This window comes from Pyxicephalus adspersus, chromosome 7 (assembly GCF_032062135.1).
Source record: "Pyxicephalus adspersus chromosome 7, UCB_Pads_2.0, whole genome shotgun sequence".
Taxonomy (NCBI): Eukaryota; Metazoa; Chordata; class Amphibia; order Anura; family Pyxicephalidae; genus Pyxicephalus; species Pyxicephalus adspersus.
The window spans coordinates 45476021-45491105 of record NC_092864.1 but is presented as its reverse complement, the minus strand read 5'-3'; the positions used below and the strand labels follow the sequence as shown (position 1 = coordinate 45491105).

Here is a 15085-nt window from a genome sequence, read left to right as displayed (position 1 = left end):
AACTGGCTATGTATACATTAGGTTTTTTTTATTATACAATTAGTTTTCTATGCAATTTGTACACAATTTGTACATTTGTTTTTTTTCTTCTTTTGACAAGTTATGTACTCATCCCTGTGAAAGTCATGATCATGTACAGAGAAACTGCATCAATGGAAATTGGGATAATATGTTAAATGAGAAAAGATAAGCTTAAAGCGCAGAAAATAATGAAAATAACAATTTTAACCTTCGGAGATTTGAGCCTAAACACTGGAGATTTTAACACTTCACAAACACATATTTTACTGGTAATTGTACATTAACAACAATTTGTTTTGCTTACTTGTTGACTTATTTTCATTAATTTTTTAAAAATTTTACCTTTGTATATTTCCCTTGTGAAGTCACATTTCCACCCAAGCTGGTGCTTTTTTCCTTGAGGGATTTCTCAAACTGTTCCTTAAGAACTTGAGCAGAAACTTTTGGAACTTCTTGGTAACCTAACAGAGTAAAAATTTCATTTTGATGAACATTTAATAAAAAATTTACCTTAGTATAACCACAATAAATAAAGCATGATGTAACAGAAGTTTAGCTTTTCACATGCCACACTAGGTGAGATAAAACTTTGCACACATAATTACATATATGTAGTTGGCTGGTCTCCAGCAAATCAATCAGGTATATTACACCGGGGAACACATTTTTTGTTGAGTTAGATCTTACACTTGTTTTTTTACTAATTTTTGGGTGGTGAATCCAGAAATGACCCCAGTTTTTTGCCATCACATCCAGTTTTTACGATACAGGGTACCCTCCATTTTTGTCAAAAAACATACAAGCCGGATGCTCCAACAATAGTCAGCCATTATATGTACATCCCATCTACCCTGATACCATCCTTCCATAACCTTCAAATCTTGATGGAATCGTTCACCTTTCTCATCACTGACTGCACCAAGGTTTTCTGGAAAGTTAGAGGGATGGCTATGCTCATATTGCAGGAGGGATTGCTCATATTGCACCCAATCATTTTGTAGCTCTCCAATAGTTTCTGGACAATTTTCTGAGTAATTATTTGCTCGTGTGTTTCCAAGAAAGTCCTTGACAATGGCTTTGAATGATAACCAAGCATTCTTTTTGACTTCTGACTTTGTCCTGATGAAATGTTCATCTTTGATGAGGTGCTGAATCTGTGGACCATCAAACACACCGGCTTTTATTTTTTCAAATGACAGGCTAGGAAATGCCAAAATGTGGTACTTGAAACTGTCTCCTTCAGTTGGCAAAGCTTTCACGAACTGCTTCATCAGACCCTGTTTCATGTGCAGAGGCAGGAATATAATATTCTTTCTATCAACAAGTGGCTCATGGATTTGGATCACCTGGTTTCAGGGCAGATCTTGGAGGCCAATTCCTTTCCACCCATTGCCTCTCATGAGCCCTGCTGTCCCACATGCACAGATAACAGGAATACTTGGTGTATCCGCGTTGCTGACCAAAAAAGGAAGCATACCATTTTAAGGTCAACACAGGTGACCCAATTGTGTTGGTGATATTGCAACAACTCAATGACTCTCTTTATGTCTGCATATTCTTCATAACGAGGAACTGAATGGCCAATTGAGACTGCCATTGTGAAGGAGGACACACTTTAAGCTCCGCTTTGAGCTATCGATAAATAGTCGCCATTCAGTTGAGTTACAAATTGGAATTCCCAATTCCTCCAATAATCCAGGTATGTTATAGCAATACACAAAGCCACTGTCAGTTTTAAAGTACTGCAGAAATGCAATTTCTCTGGTTCGAAAGAAGGTTTTTCCCATGCAGTCTTGATGCTAGGAGTTCTGAAGCATTCTTCTTCCAAATCATGTGCCCAATCACTCAACTCATGCTGATCAAATCCCTTATGAACAGAGACCTCTTTAGTTTTAAACTCTTTATTATTGTTAACACCTAGTTCATCACCATAATCATGTTCTTTAAGAAAGGGTGGTGTAACAAAAACCAGCACTGGGATTTCATCGGAATGAGGCACTGGGTGTATAGCTGATGGTAGACCAGGATACTCTATGTTACATTAATTTTTCCTGTTATATCCTGAAGTTTTCACTATACAAAAGTAACAGTCACTGAAATAATCTCCTGGCTCTCGCCAAACCATAGGTATACCAAATGGCATCTTGTTCCCTTTGTCCACATCTGTAAACCCTCAGCACACTGTTTGCACACCTTATGAGGGGCCCAAGACATATCTTGATCACCAAGTTTAACTTTGAAGTATGCCAAATAGGCTTGCTCTACAAATGTGCTGATGATCGCCCTTTGACTGGGAATGGTGAAACTGCCACAGATATACCAAAATGAATCAGGGTTGTTACGACGAGAAACAGCAGAGCCAGACATGATCTGAAGGGAAATACGTGTGTATGTAGAAAAATACATTTTGCTTATTCACTACCTAGAGCAGTGCACAACCTCTGACCACACTGTGTAAATGAATAGCCTATTTGAATCTATGCTATATTAATCGCATTAAAATAAGCGGTAGAGAAAAAACCTGGCGTGATAGAAGAAAACTAACTGCACTTTCAGAATCAGCATAGCTATTTTAGTGTAAATAAGCTTAAATATAGCAACAAAAAATGTGTTCATAAATTTCCAAAAGAGGAAAATACTTTTGATTGGCTGTCTGCAAAATAGTAACACCGAATCAATTAGGGAGAGTGAATCTCCCTAACAAAGATTTTGGCAAAAAATGAAAACCCAGTTGTGTACCACTATAAAAAAAAATAACTGAACTTCAGGCAATACAATTTTCCCTTTTTGGTTGCGAGCTCATTCTGCCTAGAGTAGTGTTCCTCAACCAGGGTTCCTCTAGAAGTGTTTAGGGGTTCCTTGAGGAATGAGCAGTTTGGACCTGACAGGTCAGTTACCACTGACACCAATGATCTTTTTGGCTATCTGTTAAGAGTGGCATTTTTTTTCCAATGACCATGAATATAATCCTTCCTATTGACTACCACTCTAGAATGATGTGAGCTGTAGATATAGTAAAGCAGGAGTTCTTCAGTACCAGAAAGCTATTTTAAGGGTTCTCCCATGTTAAAAAGGTTGAGAAGCTAATGCTTTTGAAGAAAGACTTCCTTTTTCTTCACTTTCACAGTCACCAGGACTCTCTTTCTCTGTGACACTCTGGATAATGATTGGGGTCTCAGTGTCAGCCCTAGAGAGCAAAGATCATACACTTGCACAGCAGAAGATGACGTCAGTGGTTAGACCAGGGAGTAATAAAGGTTTTGACATAGTTGCATAGGACCTGTCCACTGAAGTAGAACAAGAGACCTGGCAGGAACATATAGTAAGCTAAGTTTTACTCTAAAAGCATCATCCCCCGATCAAAATGACCTCTGTGACAGGTATGGGGACCCACTGTAAATAGGAAAAATAAACTGGCCAGAGTTCAGCTCAAAAAAAAAAATCCGTAGATAAGTACTCCTATCCTTTTGACCACTGTCTTGCAAAAAATTATAAAGCATATCCTAACCTTTCTCCTTTTCAGCATGGTATATGCTCCAAAATAGTCAGGTACACTTAAAGTTTGATATACCATTATGTGAATTTCTGTTTTTTATTCCTCTGGGTCTCATATTAGAGCAGTTCTTACCATCATTATTGATTTAAATGTTTTCTCATCAGTAAACGTACACGTGAAATTTACAAGACTTCAATTTGCTACCCCAGTGCATTTAGCTTTGCCATACAGCATATATTTAAAGCAGGATTCTTACCACCTCCATCAGCTACTTGATTATAATTAGATGCTGAGCTCGTCTCGTGGGTGCTTTGCTCATGAAGAGACACCTAGGTAAAGTAAATGATGCAGTTAAAAATACAGCATTATCCTCAACATCAATAAATAAAAAGACACACTGCAGTGGCTTCAGAAAAGTATGCTAAGTTATAAAACTATTTTCTATACAAGCATTGGTAATAGTTGTATTTATGCGCAGGCTTGCATATAATAGACATCTATAACATGCTAATGAATATTTGTATAATACCTGTTCTGTATTGCTAGCTGAAAATTGGCTTTCGTGTTGCTCAGTTGCTTGACTGCTGCTAACAAACTTGACTTCATTGCTTCTTCTTGTTTCCTAAACGACAAAAGCAAATTCACCCGATGAGATTCTATTTTAGACAATGATATTGTCAGCTTTGTGGGTCTGATATTTTCAGTCGGAATTGTTTAGCATGAATTTTACTTACACAGGCAAAAATGCACAATTAGGGCAGAATAGTGACATATAATTAGGAAGCCAGGCAATGATTCCTAATAGAAAACTGTACTTTTAAAGACTCATTTTACAAAATCATGCACTTTCCAAACTGTAAAAATTATGATTATTTGCAATTCATTGATAAGTGGATAGATATTGGTTTGGTCCTAATTATTCTTTTTGCTATCAATACTGTCCTATGATGTTATGCAGGCCAGGTTATACATGAGAAGGAGAAGCCCAAAGCAAGAGACAGAGGACTAGGAGGAAGGCTGGCATGACTAGGGGACAGGGTAACAGAGAAAAAAGGGTTACGTTGGAGGGGGCTGGACGTTGAGGGAGTAAGAGAATGGTCGGTTTGGAGAGTGGGGGGGGGGGGGGGTGTGATATGTGCAAAAAAGAGCATTACTCGCCCCCCTGCCCATTAGCAACCCATTAGCAGGGGTGTTGGGGGTGGTTAATTTTGGGAGGGGACAACATATATGTTACATATTGTATGATTATTGTTTATGCAAACTCTAGGTGGTTTCCTTTTGGATATTTGAGTGTGGGATGGAAGATGGTGGTCAAGGGGCTGGTGAGTTGGGTAAAAGGCTGGAGCATCTGAGCTCCCCAGTCAGAACATTTTATTTCTTGGCACACAATGCTTCTTCCTTGAATTTTTTGTAGAACTCTGTGTAAGTCACATTAATAAATAATAAATACAGTCATTTATTAACTGTAACAACCAGATTAGGGTTATTTCAATCAATCACCATGTCCATTCCAACATCAATAGGCTGTCTAGATTAATGCGAAGAGGTTACAGAAGTGGATTACCATCTTTACAGAAGCTTTCCATGAAGATGGCAACTCTCTAGGAAGCATCGATGACAGGTCCTGGTCAGGTACTACTGCAGGAGACTGCACTTAGTTAAGTATGTGCTTTAATTGGCACCTATGCTGTGCATACATTGTGATTATGGTGGAAGCTCACCACCTACCAAGTTTAGTTCTGCTTCAGGAATACATTTCCAAAAAATGCCCACAAACAAGTGACAGATGCAACCTTTACATTTTTGTCTGTAAAATTTCAGCTTTTTTGGATTAGCACTTCTAGTAGTGAATTGAAAGCATTCTGTGCAGCTTGTTTTAATTGAACGCCAGCAATTCTTTTACAGTAGATGTAGACTCTATGAAATTTGTTTGCTATAGCACTGTGTATCAGAAACAACTTGCATGTTTTTTCACAAATTACTGTTTTAGTCCTTTATTTCAGAGATTTTTTTTGTATTTTATTGAAAATAGTCTCCTGCACCTTTTTTAGCCACTTTCCTGTTTAAATTATTCACTCCAGCATCTGAGGCACATCATTGTCCTAGATAGCAGTTTCCTAATTGTGACAATGGTGGACCATGGCTCAGTTTGTGCTGGTATGACTGTAGTCTCTATCAGGGGAGCACGTGACAGGGTGACAATGCAGAAGTACTTTTCCTCCAATACAGAAAGAGAGGCCCGTAGCAGGAAAATATGCGGAGGGGCTGCATGACAGGCGTGCTCGGACTGCCCAAGAGAAAGGGGGAAAGGGTTAAGGTTTGAATTACAGAAAGAGGAGGGGGAAAGAGAGAGAGGATGGTGTCGGAAGTAAAAGGGGGTGGAGACAAGAAAGGGTAAAAGGAGGGAGAAACGGACGTTAAGGACAGTATTTTGAAAGAAGAAATTTTCCACCCACCCGCCCTGTTATAAGGTGTGGGGTAGGCGGTTGAGGTTTGGTGGAAGGTAAGAGTTCTGGGTTAATTATGGTGGGGGGCACCCCAAGTTGGTGGGGACCCCCCCTTTAAGTGGTGAACGGTGGAGGCCCCTGAGGTGGTGCTGTGCTGCTAGGGGCCAGAATGGCATGGCGGGATTGGTCATTATTGGAGATGTGATGGTGTTGCGGACTTTACCGTCCAGACCTGCAACCTAGTTGTTTTGGGTACAAATGGGTTGGTTCTGTTAGGAATTGGTTTATGGTAAATAAAGGGTTAAGTTATATTTTATATGGATGTTATTTAATTGTTAATTTATTTTGTTATTTACTTGTTATTAATTTGTTGCTTATTTTATGTTTATGTTACAGATATATATATATATATATATATATATATATATATATATATATGCAGAGTTAATTTTATGGAAATGGAAATTGTTAAGTTGTTAATTTATTGTTAAATAAACGGCTGCTTGCCAGCTATTTTAAATGCAACAGGTTGCGGTGTGTTATTGGGAAGAGTGTAAGAATAGGAGGGGGGCTGGCAAGTGAGAGAAGGGGTGGGGTTTAGGTGTGGGGGGAATTTTTGGGGGCAAAGGTACGAGCTACCCTAGTCAAGTACCTGTACAAGGACCTTCATGGCAGGAGCACCAGATTTTTTGCGTAGGACCCCATTAGTTATTTTTTTTTTTTGAGTTTTTAATTTTTATAAATGTTATATTATTATTAACATCTTTTATCCAAAAGTTCAGTTCAGTTGCAGTTCCTGGCAATTCAAGCTTCTGTTTTTTCATACACACTAAGGCTAGTTCTTGGGTGCCAATTAATCCATACAATACAAAGTGTATGTTTTTGGACTTGGGGAAAACGAGAATGCCCAGAAAAAAAATAATACTAACACGAGAAGAACTTGCAAACTATTTGCAGATAATGTCCCTGCTAGTATTCAATTTTATTGTTGGCTGTATCCCTGTTGCTGAGATTCACATTTTCTATTTGTGGTTTCTATTTGTACTATTATTTTTATAGAGGCTTTGTGTATTGTATGGATCCAGCACAATCTACCTAATTCTATGAGCACAAAAAAAAAAAATAAAAACAGAGATTTAAAATTTTTTCATACACTTTGATAAATTCAAAAATATTCGAATAAATGATGCACTTGTACACTGCGACACGCATAAGTTCACCTTAGGTTTTTCAGCTAGATGTATTTATATTTTACGAAGACGTGAGAAGCTCACAGGATCAGCTCAGTAAATCCCATCCATCAAAAGCTTTGAAACCACACAACCAACCACAACGCAGTCAAAACACTTTAAAGTGTTTACTAGCTCAGAGTAATTAATTCCCACAGGTCATTTCAGACTTGTGAAATGGCATTGCACATTCTAGGTGAGTGGCCCCTATACTACCAGCGGCTTGGTTCAGTCATATTAAGCTGTTATGAAATGGGAGAGTAATTGGGACTGCTGTGTCTGAGCTGGTGGTAAATACATCATTCTCCCTGCCTCTGGGATGCATTAGTTTAAATGTAGTCATTTGTGAAAAGCATTTCAACCTTTGTTTTAAATGACTTAATATGCATGCTGAAAGCCCAGCTTAATCAGGCAGGAACCCTATTTGGTACAGCTACTGCTTAATTTCGGCATATTATGAAGTTGTTTAGAGAAAGATAAGAGAGAATTTTATATTAACGAGCATTAAAAAAAAAAACAACAACAACAAAATAGACAGTTTTAGGAGGATGGGGTTAGAGTCATAAAAATATTAGGTCTTTTGATGGTACCTTCGACCTTTTTATGACCAGAGGTAATTAAAGCACAGATACCCAGCTCTAATTTTTTATCATTAGCTGGTGTTAGTTAACCATTATGGAGAATAAGTGTGCTCAAACAAACTAGCACACCCAGCAGTTCCTTCTCCCCCCAGCACTCTGGCTGTGTTTTTAAAAACAAATTTTAAAAAACAAATTACAAATTGGACAAACTTTTGTGAAAATTGGAATGGAAATCTGGGATCAGTACCGATGTCCCATGACGTTGTTTAGTGATCTATCATGCCTGAAAATGGCTGGCAGCTAATGGGGGCCATAGTACTCCCTGCAATGGAGTGTTTCTTGCTTGTTCTCCCCCATCCAATCTCCTCAGCCTATAACAGCCTGTTTGAACAGCAGTCATTCCTACAACTGTCACATGAAATTATCACTAATGATTGTTTTCAATACCAATAATTGTTACAATTTTTTTTGGTAAAAAAGGTTTTACAGTTATTGTAAAATTATTTGTTGTAAAGTTGAAATTATTGTGAAATTATTTGTTGAAAACCTTGTTATGTAAATCTTGTTTCTATAACATAGTTCTATACCATAACTAACATAGTCTATTTAATTATTTAAAAACATTTTGTCAAATTAATGTAATAAAGTAAACATAGAAGTTTGTGGTATAGGGGTGCTATGGAGAAGGGTAAAAACTTTAAAGGACAGTGAAAGGCTCATTCTAGGTTGAGCAGAGTTGCTCTTTTTAGATCATTTGCTGATGATGGCCCCTAAAGCGGCAACATAACTGTGCCCTGCACTCATAGCACATCAGCACATGATCTGAAGAGAAGGATTTCGCCTTTTTGGAAATCTCAAAGGCCAGTATGGATTCCCAGAATCTAAGTCAACGATCTTCCCAGAAAATCTAAGTCTTCTTGTATATAAAATTGTGGGTGTCATTATACAGAAGACTTAGGACATTTAGTAGTGAAAAGGAATTACTGTAGTGGACAGCAGCGAAGACATTTTACATTTTGCAGCAATAACTTGTTCTAATCCAAACCTCCACCATTAAAAAAATGGAGTTGAGTTTTAAGATAACAGTAAAATTAATCTAGATCCTGCAAAGTTTGCTGGCTAATGTTAGAAGTTTCAGATTAAAGTCACACATTGTCCAGTTTTGCTCTTTAAGGAAAATTATGCATCATTTCTGTTTTTACTATAATATTCAATAAGTACTTAAACCTTTACAGTCTAAGAATCCATAAATATACCAAAAATATCTGATTTGTGTAAAATGGAAAATTTCTACTGCCAATCTGCATTATCAGCTTGATGCAGCTAATGTTCTTGGGTGAACGGGCTTCCAGATTTACAGTCAGCAGCCATGTCGTGGAATCAATAATGAAATAAAAGGATTGGATTTTTTTCTATATGACATGCTTTATATGACTGCAATCGACATGGTTCTCTCACATAATTGTTTTCTAACTGTCTACCAAACCCTTGCCTCTCAATCAGCCCATTAAAAACTGACACAGAAGACTATTCATATTAAAATATGATCTCCATTATCTGCTGCTAGTTGACACTCTTGTATTCATAAGGCAGTTAATGAATGACAACTGCAATCACATTTTGATTAGATGACCCATGAGCTATACTGTCTAGTTGACATCCAATCTAGACTCATGTGGAGACATTTATTTATTAATGTAGTGCAAGAGCAATAGCGTGAAGTGACCCATGACATCTAATACAGATAGAGCTAGCTAGTTTAGTGTAGTTAGATCAATGTAAGGGTCTGACTATCCAAAACATATTTCAGTTTCTTAACGGCAATATCCTAAAGTGTATTGATAAAATTAAAAACACTCATCAACATGTCGTCAATGAGTATGCTGGTCCATGTCTACAGTTATGGTTATGGATATAATCTATTATACTGTAAAAAAGATACTTTCCAGCCTAGTTTTGGACAAAAGGAGAAAAATGCTAAAAGATGCAGTCATTGAAAAGTGAAGTTAAAGTTTGGAGAATACATACACTTTATACATGGCTTGTATATTGTTATGGTGTATATATATTTTAGGGTGTATGTCCATCCCATCGACATATTCCACTAAAACCAAAGATATGACTTCTTTACATACCTACTGACATCAACAATGGGAATAAAAATACTCTGATGTGGAAATGTTTTGAATTTGAAGTCCAGGATCTTGCATATGACAGTATAGACCTATGACCAATATTTTGTCAATGAACAAATGTAATTATGATTAGCTGTTGTCCACATTCTGTTTCATGAAGTATCAAGGTAAATAATTTATCATGTATGGGCATTTAGGAAGAAATCCGGGTTAAAAAAAGCAATCCATAGGTCAACATATCTTTAAAAAAAAAAAAAGCTTTGGCTGCAATACTCAATTTTAATGAATTCTCTACTTCTTTAGCAAATGGCTGTCGTTATCAACCCATTTCCTCTGAGCCCAGGCTGGCATGAACCTCAATATTATTGCAATGAATAAAACTCATACATCACTACATGAGTTCTATTTGGTGCAGGCTGGCTACCACCACTAAAAGAGACAAGAAAGGCACCACCATAATTACCAAAATATGGAGTTTTGCCCTAACTGTACAAGAAGAACACATTTTAATAAGCTTCTCTCGTGCTAAAACAGGAGTTCATATAGCAGAGTGATGATAAAAATAGAGCAAGTGGTCCACCAATTCTGCCCCCTTGCTTTTTTTTCTTATTTTTCTTAACCCCTGGTAAACATATCAGGTATTCAGTTGAAATCCCTATAATTTCTTTTCAAATACAAGCATAACATAAATCTGAATCATCCATCTAAAGAAATCTGGAGAATAGAGCAGAAACTTTTACAGCAGCTGGGTTCTGTCTGGTGTAACACTGATATATCAAAATGAACTCAGCCTGACCATTCCTCCATTTCCTGACCATCAACAGCTATGAATCTTTACCATAGAAACCTGAAAATAGAATCTCAGACAATGTGAAGAGGAGACACTCCATTCTAATGAATGGTGCATTATAGGAATCCTTACATAAATTTTATTCTGCAGATCCACAGATATACTAACCAGAAGGTAAATTTAGATTTTTTTAGCTTATTGCTGTAATATTATACATCTTCCTAAAGTGTAGAGACAGAGAGATAATGATACTGGAATGTGTGAATAGTCTTGTAATAAGGCTCATCAGGGTCCCTATGTACCGCACAGAATGAAAAATGTTAATTGTGGGGTATGAGATTTTGAGGTTGGAGGTGTAACAGGATACAGCATAAAGTACTTGAGGAAGTCTGTTGCACTTTATGAGGATTTAGATTATAAAAAAAAGAATAAATGTTTTTTTAAATTGAGGTCAATTATTCTGCAATTATTAAAGTGGATCTGTGTTAGTTCCCTTCAAATACAATTGTATGTATTTACCAATGAAATGCCAAGTATCAGGGTAAAAGGATATTGACTAACGTTTTATGGCCCTGTGGTTTTTTTTTTCTTTTAATCTTTTCACTACTACAGGTTTGGAAACTGGGAGGTCTCTGATGTTGAGCAGTCAACAAAAAGAGTCCAGATCAACCAGGCAGAGATGTGGGCACTCCACAGATTTAGGTAAGTATTAATATATTTTGTTTTTATTATAATTGTTAATCTTTAAGGGTGATTATTAGAGGGGTGTATTATGAAGTTTCAATGATAATTTCTCACATTGCAAAATGCAAAATGATCTTTAGTCCTTAAAAGAGAAATGTCTGTTCTTGCAGTTTTCCAGAGGTTGTAAGATTTCCACTATTGCATTACCTTTACAGATCTATGCTGATGCTGATACTGATACTGAGAGACAGCACTGTGAGACAAGGCACTGTCTGCTTCAAAGTGTTTCTTCATTGTGGCCAGTCCGCCAGGTACCACGCAAGCTTCTGCCTCCTCCATCACCTGGAATGAAGAGAAATCGAGAAAGGTAAGAGGATGCCATTGAACTTACATATACAAAAATTATTGGCACCTTTTTTTTCATTGTAATTTCTGCAAACGTTATGGGTGAATCTGCCCAGGAATCATTTGCCAAGGTTTTGGGAGTCTTCTAAATTCCATCCTACTGTAGTTTATGGGGGACTGATACTGTCAGTAAATTCTGGCCATTTTTTGGATCAGAGCTAAGAAACTGAAGGTCACACGGCAGTTTAAACTTGGCTACTAGCAGTATATTTTAAATAGAAAAACTAGGCCTAAATATATTAGAAAGTAAAAGCACTGACTGGGGTTTTACTAATAATACTCCGGATGTTGCAGCAGTGTAAAATTAGTCAGTACCAGGACAGTTTTAATCAGGCAGAACAGGTCAAAATTTACCTGAGACAAACAAGTTGTGATAAAAATATTCTTTGCAAAGAACACCCAATCAAGAGCAAGGGTATCCAATAAATGATGATTTTCTGATTGATTTTACACCAGTTTTACACTAGCTAATCCAGTCCCAGCCAATCAAGATGGCCAAAGATTAAAACAAGGAAGAGAAAAAATGGCGGCACCCACAACCTAATGGGAACTGTTGGGTATAAAAAGAGTTTAGTTCTGCTTTATGTGCAAAGTAAACATCTCTAGGGCCCCAACCTGCACTTTAATAAAAGGAAGGTATACAGATCCTTATTCCAAGTGTCTTCATGAAAGTGGTGTGATGTAATGGACACCTCCTTTTACCCATTGGTGGTGGTTCTTACTACATTAGAGAATGTCAATCATATAATATGTGACAGTCAGAAATGGGAGGAAGCAAGGTAAATAAAGCTGACTGACATTTAACCCAATAGAATAGTGATATCTTTTGGTGGGAAGATATACATTTAGGAGAAAGATGCAGATCTAATATGAGTATTGCTGAGAAAGCTGCTTTTTATTTTTACGTGTCTTATTTTGGACGTTTTTTTTTTGGACTGCAGCTTTACATGTATGTTTCTGCATTTTGTGTTGATTTGATCTGTTTAAAATTCTTTCCGTTTATCTTCAAAAGCATCATCTTCTTTTACAATACACTTCATTGTGAAATAAATGAGAAATTTATTTAAAATGCCTATAAGATGCATGAGATTGTACGCTTTTTAAAATTAGACTGCAGTTGCCTGAGCTCCTTTATTAAAAAAATAAAAAAATCAATATAAAATAAAATTCAAAGGCTGAATCCACTAATCAACATAAAACATTTTTTTTTGAGCTAACTAATGGCCTGACCATGTGACTAAAGAATAGACAACCTGTCGGAAAAGAAAGAAGTCAGCGGTGGTAGTGGCATGTTAAACACATTGCTTGTGACAGCTCCTATGCATCACCTATTACCATGCCATGCTGACAAGCCATCTACATTTTTTCATTACATTTTGATCCAATTTGCCTCTCAGAGAAAGGAGAGTGTTCATAAAAACAGAGTGGGAGGTAATGAATATAAAGCCAACAGCCTTACAATTTCTTCACACCACAAAATAGATTGACGGGAGGCTACGGAATGTCTTTTTCCTGAACAATCAGGCTTTTGTTTCCCAAAGAGACTGTGGTGGTAAACAGAGCAAGAAAGAAATGATATTGTATGTGATGAATGACAGTGATATAGCAAAATCGAAGTCCAAGATGTAAATAGGACTGAAAATTCGAGCATTCAATAGAGATTGGGCGTAAAGGGGCAAGCATCACCGACACCACCTGCTACTAAAGTACTATTTAAAAAGTGCCATTGCTTTCTTACTGTGAGCATTTATTATAGATGTTAATGTCATTTTATTTAGTTGGTGGTTTAGTTGGTAATCTCAAGCCATTAGCACCTCTGTGATTCAGAAATGGAAGGTAAATATGAAGCTGCTCCACAAAAATATGTAATATAGTATAGAGAAGGTGCACTGTCTAAAGGGTTGGTGAGAACTAGACCAGGAGAAAGTAATTTGTGTAGAAGAGAGGATTCTAGGACAGTGGTGTTTTTTAGAAAACCAACATTTTTGAGTCTATAAGCACCAATATTGAATATATGGATGATACTTGTGAGTGTATGTATGCTGAAAGGCATAAGTATACTATCTGTGGCAGTATTTCAAATACTGGGTTGGGGTTCAGTTAAGCAGCAAAATCATATGTTCTGGGTACGATACCAAATTATTGCTGATTGGAAATGGTGACAAATTCACCACCCCAGCTGTCTGACTGATTAGTACTAATAATACATAACAAAACCAACACTAGAAATGTGCTGGAGCACCTATTTGAGGATTAAGTTGTTTGTATTAATAATAAAAAAAAAATAGTGCATCTCTTCAATACATGCACACACACACATATATATTTTGCTTACTTCATTTAATAAAAGCAAAAGGCAGAAGCCTCTGTGCCGCTATTGCAAATCTGCCCTGTTCCTCATATTTCCCTTAGTCAGAAGACTTTGTGCCAACAATAAAAGTAGATTAAACTTTTGGTGCCATATAAGAATTCAGGATCAACTACGAACCTCTGCTTGTGCTGCAAATACTAATACAGTTAAATTCATCGTAAAATATTTTTATTAGCACATCCCATCAGTTTGTACCTGTCTCTGTTATAAAAAAAATAAGTCATATTTCTTTACATCTTCACTGTTCATTAAGAAACCAAAATTACTTTTTTTCATAAGATTTTATTATCACCTGTCCATAAAGCTGCCAATCGTTCAGCATCCTGCTTCTAGCGCTAATCATAATTGGTTTAACGGAGTGAGTCACTGCCACTCTGCTTCATTTCTATGTTGATTAGGCTACTCCTAATGGATTTAGAGTGTGCGGAGAGAGAGAGAGAAAGAAAGAGAGACAGAAAAAAGTCACAACTGAGATTTAAAAATGATGCCGGCATCCAGTAACAAAAGCAGAGGCTTGGTTTTATCTATAAATCTATAAAGCATTATTATTAGACTTCAGGTTTACTCCTGGGTATAGGAAAGTTTTAAAGTTGTAAATATCTTTGATGGGTTTTCTCATTAGCACATTTTATCACTGCTTTGAATGACAATTAATTTTATTTGAATACACATTTTCACCAGCTAAAATAAATGTTAAGTTCTTTATATATTTCCAAGTTCTTATTTTTCATTAAAAACATTGCCATAGGGAAATAATATATTATCTTGAAGAGGAAAAAAAAACTAAGATAAGAATAATTAGTACAGTTGACAATCGAAAATCTGGCCTTTGATAATCCATTTCCTTTAGTTTTCAGGCATGAATTTCAGATGGCATTTTCAATACAGGGACTGCAGTACACTGTTTGGCCACTGATGTTTTGATG

General features: G+C 36.7%; 1 protein-coding gene across 1 annotated transcript in view; it reads right to left on the bottom strand.

Moving 5' to 3' along the window:
- Nucleotides 1-15085, bottom strand: part of XIRP2 (xin actin binding repeat containing 2) — a 92858-nt gene that overhangs the window by 13357 nt on the left and 64416 nt on the right. Inside the window, 4 exon segments of the mRNA XM_072418284.1 lie at nt 364-482; nt 3774-3846; nt 4047-4139; nt 11591-11725. Of these exon segments, the coding sequence (XP_072274385.1) occupies nt 364-482; nt 3774-3846; nt 4047-4139; nt 11591-11725 (420 nt within the window).